Raw genomic sequence first — 13,968 nt, forward strand, 5'->3', positions numbered from 1 at the left:
ATCCTTTCAGACAACATTCTCTTTATTTTTTAATAATATTTAAATTGCTAACTCATTTCTAACAATGGAAAATGGGGGTTTTGATATGAGATGTAGAAGTTAACACAAAATCTCAGGAGCTAGACCACTCAGTGCTACACTTTAGCTCTGCTGTATACATGTGTGACCCTAGGAAAGACTGTGTCTCTTTGGGCCATGAGTACTACTTTTGTGCGATGGGAGAGTATCAGCCTTGAATTCACAGGGCTTTTGTGAGGGTAGAAAGAGGTAATTTCTGTAAAGTGCCTGGAAAACTGAAGTGCTCAACAAATTATTATTATTACTACTGTGATGATGTGAGAAACATCCATGAATATGGCGACATCTAAAATTTCAATTTATTTCTTGATTCTGAAAAAGCTGTCCATATGGACAACACAAGCTTCAAGTTACAGACATAAAAATCAGACATAAAAGTAAGCAACCTTTTCTGTATTTTCCTCTTGACCCTAAGAGAAACCAATCAGAAAATTCCCAGTAAGCCACGGAAATCACCAAAATCTATAGCCAATCCATGTAGACCCCACTGTTATCAAAAAATATTTTGAGGGACGATTTCTAACCATGGTATCTGTTTAGGCCAGAAAACTGTACTCTGGGCTAGATAAGGTTGGCAGTTCCAAAGGAAGACCTCAGCTGATTCGTTCAAACTAGGAAATGAGAGAGCAAGCTGGGGAGCAGGGAAGAGGGTACAGCTAGACAGAGGAAAGGTAGTAGGTTTTATATGTGGTTCAGTGGGACAATTCCAGCTTTGGGGGTGGATCAGGGTATCTTGTGTCAGAGAGGTGGGTTTCTGCATTCAAGCATGGGAGGAAGACAAGAAGCTTGGGGTTAGCTACACTCACATATGCTTCTAGGCAAGTCTTTTAACATGTTGGTACTAATATTTGGTCAGCTAAAAATGTACTATCCTTAACACAAGGATAAGGGAAATGTTAATTAAAAAAACCAGCATATTACAGGAGATTGTTACATAACAATTATATAATAAAACTGAAAAACATTATATGTAGTTAATATTTCCAGGATTTAAAAAACCACTACTTAAAAAATAGTTTTATCATGTTGAGAGTTGTAAGGTAATTTTAAGGGACATATTTAAAAGGTACCTGACTAAGAATCAGATTTTCCAAAGTTAACAATGTTTTCAAAATAAAATCTAAGGACACAGCCTACAAACAAAATATAGTGAAGTCTCGGTTTAGTCTCAGGTATCCAAATATTTCTAGTCAGAATTAAGAATGAAACTCTGTTTCTCCATTTTAATTGGACTTGAAGAGTATCAAAAGATTTTAAACTCTTTCTACTATCTTCCAGGTTGGTTCATCCTCAACTGCTTTCACACATCCCCAAACTCTTATTCCATGTTCCAGAGACTGAGGAAAGTCAGGGAAAGAAGAGTGGAGAAGGTATCAGAATGGGGAATGATGTAGGCAAGAATGAGACAGTCCCTTGTACACTGGAAACTATATGACACTGTTGAAAGAAACTGGAGAAGACACAGATAAATGGGAAGATACTCCAAGTTCACGGACTGGAAGAATTAACATAATTAAAATGTTCATATTACCTAAAGCAATTTGCAGATTCAATGCAATCCCTATCAAAATCCCAAGAATGTTTTTCACAGATATAGAGCAAAAATTTCTAAAGTCTATATGGAACCACAAAAGACTCTGAATAGCCAAAGTAATCCTGATGGGGGTGGGGGGACAAAGCTGGAGGTATCACACTCCCTGATTTTAAACTATATCACAAAGCCACAGTAGTCAAAACAGCATGGTATAGGCAGAAAAACCCATGCACATATGGACAATTAATTTGGATAAAGGAGCAAAAGCACATACAATGGGGAAAGGATAGTCTCTTCAATAAATGGTGTTGGAAAAACTGGACTGTTACAGGCAAAAAAATGAAACGAGATCACTATCTTATTGTTGTTGTTTAGTTACTAAGTCATGTCCGACTCTTTTGTGACCCCATGGACTGTAGCCTGTCAATCCACGGGATTTGTCTATGGATTTTCCTCTGTCCATGGGATTTTCCAGGCAAGAATACTGGAGGGGGTTATCATTTCCTTATCCAGAGGATCTTGCCAACCAGGGATTGAACCCACGTCTCTTGTGTTGGCAGGTGAATTCTTTACCACTGAGCCACTTGGGAAACTTATTATCTTATACCATACACAAAAAACAACTCAAAATGGATTAAAGACTTGAATGTAAAACTTGAAACCATAAAACTCCTAGAAGAAGAAAACGTAGGCATTACACCTATGTTTGCCAACATTGCTTAGACATTGGTCTTAGTAATATCTTTCTAGCTAAGTCTCCTCAAGCAAGGGAAATAAAAGCAAGTTTTAAAAATTGGATTATATAAATCTAGGAAGATTCTTGCAGCAAAGGAAACCATCAACAAAATGAACAGACAAACTACAGAATGGAGGAAGATATCTGCAAATGATATATCCAATAAAGCAAATATATATATCCAAAATATATAAAGAGCTCATATAATTCAACAATAACAAAAAACAAACAACCCAATTAAAGACTGAGCAGAGGAGATGAATAGCCACTTTTCCAAAGACATACAGGTGACCAATAGGTACATGGAAAGATGTTCAATATCACTAATTATTAGGGAAATGTAAATCAAAGCCACAAGGTTAAAATCACTTCATGCTTGTTAGACTGGCTAGTATAAAAAACACTAGAAATAACAAGTGTTGGTGAGATTATGGAGAAAAGAGAACTCTCACACACTGTTGGTGGTAATGTAAGTTGATATAGCCACCATGGAAAACAACATGGAGATTCCTCAAAAAATTAAGAATAGAACTACTACATAACTCAGCAATTTCATTTCTGTATTTATCCAAAGAATATGAAAACACTAATTTAAAAAGACATATGCACCCCTATGTTCAATGTGGCATTATTTACTATAGCCAAGATATGGAAACAACCAGACTGTCCATCAATAAATGAATAAAGAAGACATTATATGAACATTTATATGAATATATATGTATATTTTTAATATATATATTCACAATGAAATATTAGCCACAAAATAGAGTGAAATTTTGTCATTTGTCATGGACTTTGAGGGTACTACATTAAGTGCAATAAGTCATACAGAGGAAGACAAATACAGCATGATTTCATTCATGTGTGGAATACAAAAAACTAATTAAAAACAGACAAAACAAATGAATAAACCAAAACAAACACATAGATATAGAAATGAGAGGAGTAGTTACTAGAAGGGGAGGGTTGGGGAAAGGGGTCAAAATGGGTTAAAGGGATAAACTATATGGTGGTGGTGGGTTGTGGTTTAGTTGTTTAAATTGTGTCTGACCCTTGTGACCCCATAGACTGTGGCCCACCAGGCTCCTCTGGAATGGGATTCTCCAGGAAGTATACTGCAGTGGGTTGTCATTTCCTTCTCCAAGGGATCTTCTGGACCCAGGGACTGAACCTGCGTCTCCTGCAATGCAGGCAGATTCTTTACCACTGAGCCACCAGGGAAGCCCATGGTGATAGATGGAAACTAACTTTTGGCGATGAGCACACTGTAGGGTACACAGAAGTAGAAATATAATGATGTATATATCAAAATCACATAATGTTATAAATCAGTGTTACCTCAATAAAAATAAATGAAAAAGTAATCCATAAATTTTACCTGAAGAATGACAAAGAGAAATAAAAGAAAAAAGAATGAGATAGTCTCAAATCCTCATGGAGCTTCCCTTTTAAAGAGGGAAATGTGTAACTAAATAAATATAAAAAAATGTGGTAAGTCACACAACAAGGATATAGGAGTTGTAACAGAGGACACAATGTTTAAACTCAGAATGAAGGATCAATAAGCATTTGATGGGAGGAACAGAAAAGAAATTTCAAAAAGAAAAGTGCAGGCAACTGCATGTCCAGAATGCAGAGGTGAGTCAGAGTTGGGCACCTTGCTGGTAGAAGTTGGGTCAACACTTCCTGGACATCTCCCTTGTGCTGGGTGCTGGGTTGAGCCATGGAAATGGGCCGAGGGGCAGTCTCTGAAACTACGTCATTTCCATGTCAGGGCTGATGAAGACAAGAACAGCAAGCAGGCTGGGGCCACTGTGGGCCTCTAGATGTATGGCTAAGAAGTTGGACTTTATTTTCTAGAAAACTGGTTCTCAAACTCTGGTGTTCATAAGACATGGGAGGGAACTTATTGGAGATATATAAGCCTGGATCCATTCCCAGAGAGTCCTATTCAGCAGGTTCAGTTTAGGGCACAGGTGTCTGCAATTTAGGTAAGCTTTTCTAACATGGTTTCCTAGTTTGCCCCATAATCTTCAAAATAAATCTGGGCACAATCTATCTTTAAAATATTTTGAGTACCTACTTCCTAACATATTTACAGTTATTGAAAATTATATATGAAAAGTTCATTTTGTTTCAAGAAGGGAGGTTATACAAACCCCAGTGGAGGAACCACACTGTTGGCTGTTTACTAATTACAGTGTTCATATTTTAATGCCATCTATCTGTTTGTGAAGGTTTTTGTTGAAGCAAGGCTACTAATTTTCATATTCCTTGATGTCAATCACTCACTTATGCAAATTAATCAGGATATGTTGTAATTTAGTATTTTTAATAAGTGTGTTTCAAATACACTATCACTCAATTTGGATGCTGTTTAACACATAAAAATTCTGTTTCCAAGTTTTAAGGTGAGCAGATAATACTGTTTTAATAGGCAGGATTATTACCGGCAACACAGTGGCAATGGAAACATTTCCAAATAACTCTCAAAATGTTCTCTTCATAGCATTAATATCTTTCAAAATCTGGTTCCATACTCACTCATTTTACAATCACCTTTAAAAAATTACAGATTAAGTGTATTTATTATTTTTTAAGTATCTGGAGACTCACTATCAATGGCCACTTATCATCACAGAAAAGTCACAGATTTGGAACACTTTTTTTTTTTTAAAGTATAACACTTATAGGTAATTTTGCATGTGATAGCCAGTGAGCCTTAGAGCAGGACCAAAGATATTCATGGTCACCCTCCATCTCTTTAAAAGTACTGTAAAGAGTCTCATTTATAAGTTGAATCAAACTGTCAGCTTTCTATAGCACATTGTGTATGTCTGATTGGAACTTCTTTGCTATAGTAACTTGACTGTGACTAACTCCATGAATGAATTTTATGTATAACCTCTCAGCTATAACCTTGCTGTGGAGCCATTTATTCCAAAGCAGTTTCTCCAACAGTGGTTATACCTCACAGTTTGGGAATAAATTATTGTTTTTATTAAACATATAATTGACTATTAGGATTGTGTCTTGCCTGATTTATATTTAAGGGTTTGTAGCAAGTAAAATTTTGAAGAGATTGGGCATAAAGTTCTAGATTGACTTATCTTCTCGTGTGCTGTATGGTAAGTCGCTTCAGTCATGTCTGACTCTGCGACCCCATGGACCTGGGTCAGGAAGATCCCCTGGAGGAGGGCATGGCCGCCCATTCCAGTATTCTTGCCTGGAGAATCCCATGGACAGAGGAGCCATAGGGTTGCAAACAGTTGGACATGACTGAAGTGACTGAGCACGCACTCATGGATGATAGCCTGCCAGACTCCTCTGTCCAGGGGATTCTCCATGCAAGAATACTGGAATGGGTGACCATGTCCTCCTTCAGGGGATATTCCCGACCAAGGATCAAACCTGCATCTTTCATGTCTCCTGCATTGGCAGGCTGGTTCTTTACCACTAGTGCCACCTGGAAAGCCCTTGTCTTTCCTTAGTCCTTTCAAAATATCTTCCAGCCAACAAGATATCTGCTGCCCCTATTTTCCTTTTGTAGGAAATCTATCTTTTCTCTCTGACTTTAACAACTTTCTCTTACCAATGTTTGGTCATATCAAGATGTATATTTATATTGATTTATTTTGTTGGGATTTTAGATTTCTGAATTTAAGGATTTTGTCAACAATTACGAAAAACTCTCAAGCATTCTCTTTTTTTATAAGTGATTTTTGCCTTATTTATAGACTTTTTTGTTTGTTTGTTTGTAGCAGCTTTATTCATAATTGCCAAAACTTGGAAGCAACCAAGGTGGCCTTCAAGATATGAATGGATAAATTATGGTACATCCAGACAATGGAATATTCAGCATTAAGCCTAAAACTGCTAAAAAAAAATCTATTAACTAAAACAAAACCAAATTGCATTCTATCAATACACAGCTAGTAACAGTCACTTTCAGGTAAACCTCAAATACAGAATACAGACATTCCCATCTGCACTTAAGGCATCAGGCCACAGTGAGGATGGTGAGGACAGAGCATAGCAATCATTGAGATGTGAGTCACTTTAACTGTGGGCTCTCCACCATTTATCCTTTTCCCCCTGATCATTGGTAAGGAGAATGAAACAGTGATCAAAAGCTTCTCAACAAGCAAAACTCCAAGACCAGATGGCTCCAGTGGTGAATTCTAACATTTAAAAAAATTGAGGCAAAACCAGTATATAACATTTCGTTACAGATGTACAGGGCTTCCCAGATGGCACAGTGGTAAAGAATCCTCCTGCCAATGCAGGAAATGCAGGTTTGATCCCTGGGTCAGGAAGTTTCCCCTGGAGAAGGATATGGCAAGTCCTCCACCAGTATTCTTGCCTGGAAAATTCCATGGACAGCAAAGCCTGTCAGACTGCAGTCCGTGGGGTCCCAAAGAATCAAGCTCAACTGAACAACAGCGATTGAGCACACACACACACATAAACATGCACATACCACTACAGATATACAACACAGTAATTTGATATTTGATACTACAAAAATCTAGTTACTGTGATTATCTTAAAATTACCCCTAACACCCATTTCCCCACTTCCCACTCCTTCCCCTCTGGTAATCACTTATTCTGTTTTAAGACATGGCCCATTTAAAAGCAATGATGATGGTGTATCCAAACCAGGTTTCTTCCTCCTCCCCATTGCGATTAATCTTTTCATAATCTTCTCATTCCTCTTAACACATTCAGGGCATAACATGCTATCTTCCAGGTAGCATGGGGGTGCGAAAGTGCAGGCAGGTTACATGAAGAGAGAGGTCATCATCCTGGGGGTGTTGGGAACCCAGGTCTGACCTGCTTGGAACCGCAGGTGAACCCAACCTTCTGTGTCTGCCAAGAGTGGTGTGCCGTGGACCACAAAACACCGGATGCCTGAGGCTTGGGGCAGAAAGGACTGAGAGGTAAGAAGGGCACACGAATTCACAGCCTTCGGCTGAACAGCCCTTGCAGCAGTTCTTGACCATGCTGCCAGCCTGGCTACCCGAGCTGAAGTTACCACCTCAACCATGGTAGTCTTTTCCTTCCTCTCACTCATCTTTCTTTTCTGTGTACTTCCTCTCTTGGTCACCATGTTGTATTTCCTTGAACATGAGTGCATTTGGGCCTCCCGTGATGATTTAGGAATATATTGATCTTTTTCAGGATAAGCATGTTCTTGGAGTCTCCGATAAACTTCTATTTTCTGGTCATCGGTACTCAAGTTGTTGGTACCAGTACCACAGTGTCCCGACTCACGTCGTTAATTGGAGGCAATGTGGTCGGCAAGGGACAAACTGATCTTCTAAAGCTAGAGCTCAGACAAGCTTCCTCAAGCTCATTTGAAGAGGAACTTGATCCTTTGTATTCAATGCCTCCTCTTTGACTTCTGAAGTTGAGGAAACACCTGGTTCTACTTGATGGTCTTCAACGATTTCCTCATTAACTGGATACAATGTAAGAATCACATTTTCTTCACCTAATGGCCCTTCAAAGAAATTCTTCCTGTAATTTGTGTATGCCATTTCAAGGAATGCTCAGAGAAAGGCAGAGCCGCAATGTTCAATCTCTGCGGTTTAATCCTCTTAACCTGAGAGTTTCTCATTTGTTGACTGTTTATTTATTTATTTGGCTGTGCATGGGCTTCAGTAGTTGCGGCTCACGGGCTTAGTTGCTCTGCAGCATGTGGAATCTTCCCAGATCAGGGATCGAACCTGTGTCTCCTACAATGGCAGGCAGATTCTTATCTACTGTACCACCAGGCAAGTCCAGGAGTATTCTCTTTTGAATGCTTGCTTCTCCACCCTTTTTTCCTTCTTAAACTCCTAGTTGAACCCTCTAATTCTACCTATATCATATTTTCCACTTTTATCTTTCTAAGTCCTCTCCTTAACTTTTTTTTATTTTTGGTCATGCTGTGCGGCTTGTGAGATCTTAGTTCCCTGACTAGGGAATGGACCTGGGCCCTTGGCAGTGAAATCTGAGTCCTAAACACTGGACTGACAGGGGATTCTGTTAGCTGTGTTTTGAACCTGATGTTTAACACATGTATTCAATTTTCAATTTCTATATTTTTCTTTTCTAGAGTTTCTAGAATTTTATTTATTTCATTAAACCTTTCAGTATATTTAATGATTCTTAACATACTCATTTTATGGTTTCTTCAGATTGTTCTACTACCTAATCCTCTTATTTATTGGGCCTACTGACCTTTCTTTATGGCAGTTCATGAACTAACATGGTTACCAATTTGCATTGGGAAGGTTTTTATTTGTTTGTTTGTTTGAGGGGGTTTACTTTCTCTGTAGCTCTCTAGGTATTTTTGCAATTACATTTGCCAGGGTTTCATAGCTTTTGTGGTTTTGGACCAGTATGTTTTATTTTTCAGAATTCTTTTATCATATAAGACACTTAAATTTAGATCTACATCTGTGTGTGGCACAGACCATGGCTCTTATTTTTCAAAGGACATCGCATTTCCCCACACAGAACTCCATGCAAAGATGAACTTACTCTTCCTTGCACTGATGGGCAGTTTTTCTATTCCTGGTTAAGCAGAGAAGGCAGCTCTTACAAGGTTCTGCCTTTAGGCAGTGGCTTAAATCCTGCCTCACTTTCTCACAGGAGGCAGCCCCACCTTAAGTTTTGTGCAGGGATTACAATCCCAGCCCTGAGCCATGAGAATCCATGTCTATAATAGCCTAGTCTCCCTGTACAACTGAGGCTTCATCTGTATTGTGTGTGTGTGTGCTATGTTGCTTCGTTGTGTCTGACTCTTTGTGATGCTATGAACTGTAGTCCACCAGGCTCCTCTGTTCATGGGATTCTCCAGTCAAGAATAATGGAGTGGGTTGCCATGCCCTCCTCCAGGGGATCTTCCTGACCCAGGGATTGAACCATCTCCTGTGTCTCCTGCATTGGGAGGAGGGTTCTTTACCACTGAGTCACCTGGGAAGCCCTTCATCTGTATTAGGGAAAGGGAGGGAAAACCACTAGACCATTCAGGTATGGGGTGGTTTAGTTGCTAAGTCATGTCTGACTCTTGCAACCCCATGGATTGTAGCCCACCAGGCTCCTCTGTCCATGGGATTTTCCAGGCAAGAATTCTGGAGTGGATTGCCATTTCCTTCTCCAGCATCTGTATTAGGTTGATGCAAATGTAATTGCTGTTTGGATTGTGAATTTTAAATCATCTTAACTAGGCTCAAACACATCTTTATTAATCAAATGGAACCATTACAATCAACACATTTTTGATAGTGAGAAATAAGTTTGTTTTTTTCCTGTAGCGTAAAAAGTCTGTGCTTTGAAATTTGATGAACTCTTGGAAAGCATTTTCTGCCTCCTGCTGGTTGTGGAAGCATTTTCCCTGCAAAAGGTTGTTGAGATGCTTGAAGAAGTGGTAGTCCAAGGTTGGCAAGAGGTCAGGTGAATATGATGGATGAGGCAAAACTTTGTACGTAGCCCAATTTGTTCAACTTTTGAAGCGTTGGTTGTGTGACATGCAATGTGGTTAGGTGTGAAGGACTGGGCCCTTTCTGTTGACCAATGCCAGCTGCAGGTGTTGCAGTTTTTGGTGCATCTCATTGATTTGCTGAGCACACTTCTCAGATGTAATGATTTTGCTGGGATTCAGAAAGCTGTAGTGGATCAGGCTGGCAGCAGATCACCAAAGAGTGATCATGACATTTTTTTGGTCCAAGTTTGGCTTTGGGAAGTGCTTTGGGGCCTCTTCTTGGTTCAAGTACTGAGTTGGTTGTTACTGGTCATCATATAAAATCCACTTTTTTCTCGCATGTCACAATCCAATTGAGAAATGGTTGGTTGTTGTTGTATAGTATAAGAGAAGACGACATTTCGAAATGATGATTTTTTAAATTTTTGGTCAGTTCATGAGGCACCTACCTATCAAGCCTTTTCACCTTTCCAATTTGTTTCAAATGCTAAACGAATGTAGAATGGTTGATGCTGAATTCTTCGGCAAATTCTCCTGCAGTTGTAAGAGGATCAGCTTTGATGATTGCTCTCAATTGGTTGCTGTCAACTTTGGACGGCCAGCCACTACGCTCCTCATCTTCAAGTCTCTCATCTCCTTTGCAACACTTCTTGAACCGCCACTGTACGTTCATTAGCAGTTCCTGGGCCAAATGCACTATTACAGGTTTTATGCAACATCTCTGCTGCTTTATGACCCATTCTGAACTCGAATAAGAAAACTGCTTGAATTTGCTTTTTGTCTAATATCATTTCCATAGTCTAAAATGACTGTAAAATACATAGCAAGTAATGTCATTAGCAGAAAAAATAAAGCAAGAAATAGGCATTAAAGTAATATATAACACAACTACATTTATTTAAGGATGTATTCCAATATCAAATGGCAAAGTTCAACAATAAAAAACCACATTTACTTTTGCACCAACCTAATAGAACTAGTTCCCTCTTCATTCCCTACAAGCTGAGGAAGTCTCACTTGTGACTTCCCAGTCTCACTTCAAGACCAACTTTGTATAGGCAAGCAAGATTGAGATTTACATCAGATCACACACCACATTGCTAGGAAGAGAAGTCCATTATTTACATGTGGGTTCAATAGATGTGGTTTAGGAAAGAAAAAGGAGCTTCACTGTCAAAGAAAAAAATTTAAAACCAAAGGGCTAGTTCAATGCTCTTCTGTTGAGGACAAGAGGTCTAGAGAAAAGAATGGTCTATAACAGTCACACACCCACCAACAGCAGAGGTACACCCTCCAACCTCCTTCCTCCTTTCCCTTCTCCTTTTCTGTGTCATCAGCTCCACTCTCCCCGCTCCCTTCCTCCTATATTTTTTTTCTTCCAGAAACAGTATTATATATTACATTCAATGCATTGAGAACTTTGGTAGACAAAGTGTCCACTGGCCAAATATGAGGACAACTTTGTGTGTTTTAGCATAAAAGTCACTTTAAAGTGATACGGACGTGGGGCTTACTTCCAGAATATCATCTCCTTTTTAGGGTTTATCATTTATAGGAAGAATATTGTCATCATTTGGTCTGTGAAGAGCTCAGTTTGCTCTCTACAGAAGCTATGGCAACCAAATTTCTCTCAAGAACAATTAATAATTTATAAAGATAGATTTGTGAATTCAAATTGTTATTTTTTTCTGTAATTTTGACTGTAATGATAGGCATGGTTAAGACTATTTACACCACAGAAGACAAAGGATGACCCAATTGTTTGGACCATCTGCTAAGATCACATTAAAAAACCCTGTAGAAACCCAGTGACAAATACTGTTACCTTTGGACTCTTATTTCTCACATATCTGATTCATTGCTCATTCTTTCCAAGTTTTTCTTTGAATCCTGGTAACAAAAGCAACCGGTGTTTCTTTTCAAGCCAACTAAGTGAAGTGTCAGTTTGTTAAGAAAAGTCAACAAAGCATAAAGTAACTGATAGAACTTCAAACGAACCTTACTCCTTTCATCCTAACCCACCTTGGCACCATCACAAATGTGGCAGTCCTTCATGAAGAAAGTAAAAAACTTCTATTCCTTTTAACAGTTTCAGAGTCATCTGAGGTGACTGGGGGGTTTATCAGAAATACTGTAACAGGTGAAGGTAGATAAACTAAGGTGTGTATATGTGTGTGTTAGTCACTCAGTCATGTCTGACTCTGCGACCTCATGGATTGTAGCCCATCAGACTCCTCTGTCCATGGAATTTTCCAGGCAAGAATATTGGAGTGGGTAGCCACTCCCTTCTCCAGGGGATTTTCCTGACCCAGGGATCGAACCTACGTCTCTTGCATTGCAGGCAGATTCTTTACTCTCTGAGCCACCACGGAAGCCAACTCTATAAGTCTGGGATCAAAGCTCTAGAGACCACTTGCTTTTAAATCATAAAAGACCCTTCAAATGGTATGAGAACCCTGAGCAGTCTGGCATACGTGTTCACGATCACCAATACCGACCATATCTATACCAGCATTTAATGAGCCAGGAACCATGTTTAATGCTTCATATGCATCATTTAATTTAATATTCCCAACATGCCCAAGAGGAGGTATATCCCAACCTCATAGATCAGGAAACTGAGGCTCAGAGACATGACAACAATGCCTGAGATCATCCAGCTGTTGTGCGCTAAGGAGCTAGGACTCCACCCATTATCTGTCTGATGCCAAAGCTTGTGCTCTTACATTTGAACCATGAACCTGCCTAATGGATGTTCAATTTAAACTCCTACACTCTTTACCTGCAAGATTTTGCTATGAGTAACTTCTTTCCTCTTCAAGGGTGACTTACCTAAATAATCTGAGATTATCTGCAAGTTTAGGGATATCAGTAATGTCCTCCTGAGGAAAAGCAGATAACATTTGACAAGCAGTAATTAGACAGGTGGTGCTGGTACTCTATCCCACACTGGCACGTGGAACTATTTACATAAGAATTAATTAAAATGAAATAAAATGAAAAACTCACTTCCTCATTCATACTAGCTACATTTCCAGTAGTTACCTCAGGGGTAGGGTGGGAGAGGGCTGGGACTGAGATTAGGCACCTGTGGGGATCCTGTGGGTAACTAGTGAAGTTCTGTTTCTTGATTTGGGTGGTAACTTGGCTGATAATTTAATACTGATTTGTTAAGCTGTACATTTTTGTATTTTTTCACTTTCTGTGTCATATATTACTCAAATGAAAAAAGATTACAAAAAACTGACCATACAGTATCATTCAACTTAAAAATCTGAGTTAGAAACTACTACTTTTATGTACAAACAAAATATTTCATAATTTTTACATCAGAGTGTATAAGATTAGCTATATCTAGTTTACTGATATATAGAATCCTACTGATTCTCAGAAGGAATCTGGTTCAAAGTTCATTCTATGGTATAGGTTGGTGCCTATTTTCAAACTGAAAAGACTATTGTTTGGCATCACATAAAAATATTGAGGGCATTGAGAGGGAATTTTCCATTTGTTCTAAGAAGCATGGCTTTTCCATTGTAAGTATTTAGTGGAGGAAGTAAACAAAAGAGAAATCCAGTTTCGTGGGGCCCAGGTCTCATAAATGTGGTTCAGGGCCTGGATCTCTACAGAATCTGAGAATTTCTATGAGGTAGTTGCTTTTGCATTATACCAATTTCCTATTTAAGGAATTTAATCATAAGAGAACACACATTAAATACAATACAATGCTTCATTACATCTATTACTATTTATACACAATTACAATGAATCTGCCTCTCTGATTCAGTGTGATTAATGATAGAAGAAGTTAAACAAAAGGCTGACTCCCAACGAATGAATCAAACAAGGCAGGGCACTGCAATTATAAAGATGACAGTTCAGCCACATTTGCTGGATAAGAAGCAGGAGTGTTATTACTTTATGTTTTACTGGAGAGTTTTTCTTCATTTCCTAAAGTCAAAAGGGTTCAGGAACTTTTTACAGTGTACAGTCTTGCCCAGAGAAATGCATGACTAGGTCAACAGATCACATGGTTTTGTATCTGAGAAGCATTCTCTCTACTTTCACAGCTACTTCATTCTTCCAGACTTCAGTTAAAGGGCCAATTTCATGTTCCACTCTAGTGAAATGGAGACTGGACTGG

At 38.8% G+C, this 13,968-nt stretch overlaps 1 protein-coding gene across 2 annotated transcripts in view; it reads right to left on the reverse strand.

Moving 5' to 3' along the window:
- Nucleotides 1-13,968, reverse strand: part of FERMT1 (FERM domain containing kindlin 1) — a 57,561-nt gene that overhangs the window by 12,184 nt on the left and 31,409 nt on the right. For both annotated transcript variants that reach the window (XM_065921478.1, XM_065921477.1), the window contains exon 9: nucleotides 12,657-12,706. In XM_065921478.1, the coding sequence (XP_065777550.1) occupies nucleotides 12,657-12,706 (50 nt within the window). The remainder of the gene's footprint in view (nucleotides 1-12,656; nucleotides 12,707-13,968) is intronic.

Source organism: Muntiacus reevesi, chromosome 2 (genome assembly GCF_963930625.1).
Source record: "Muntiacus reevesi chromosome 2, mMunRee1.1, whole genome shotgun sequence".
Taxonomy (NCBI): Eukaryota; Metazoa; Chordata; class Mammalia; order Artiodactyla; family Cervidae; genus Muntiacus; species Muntiacus reevesi.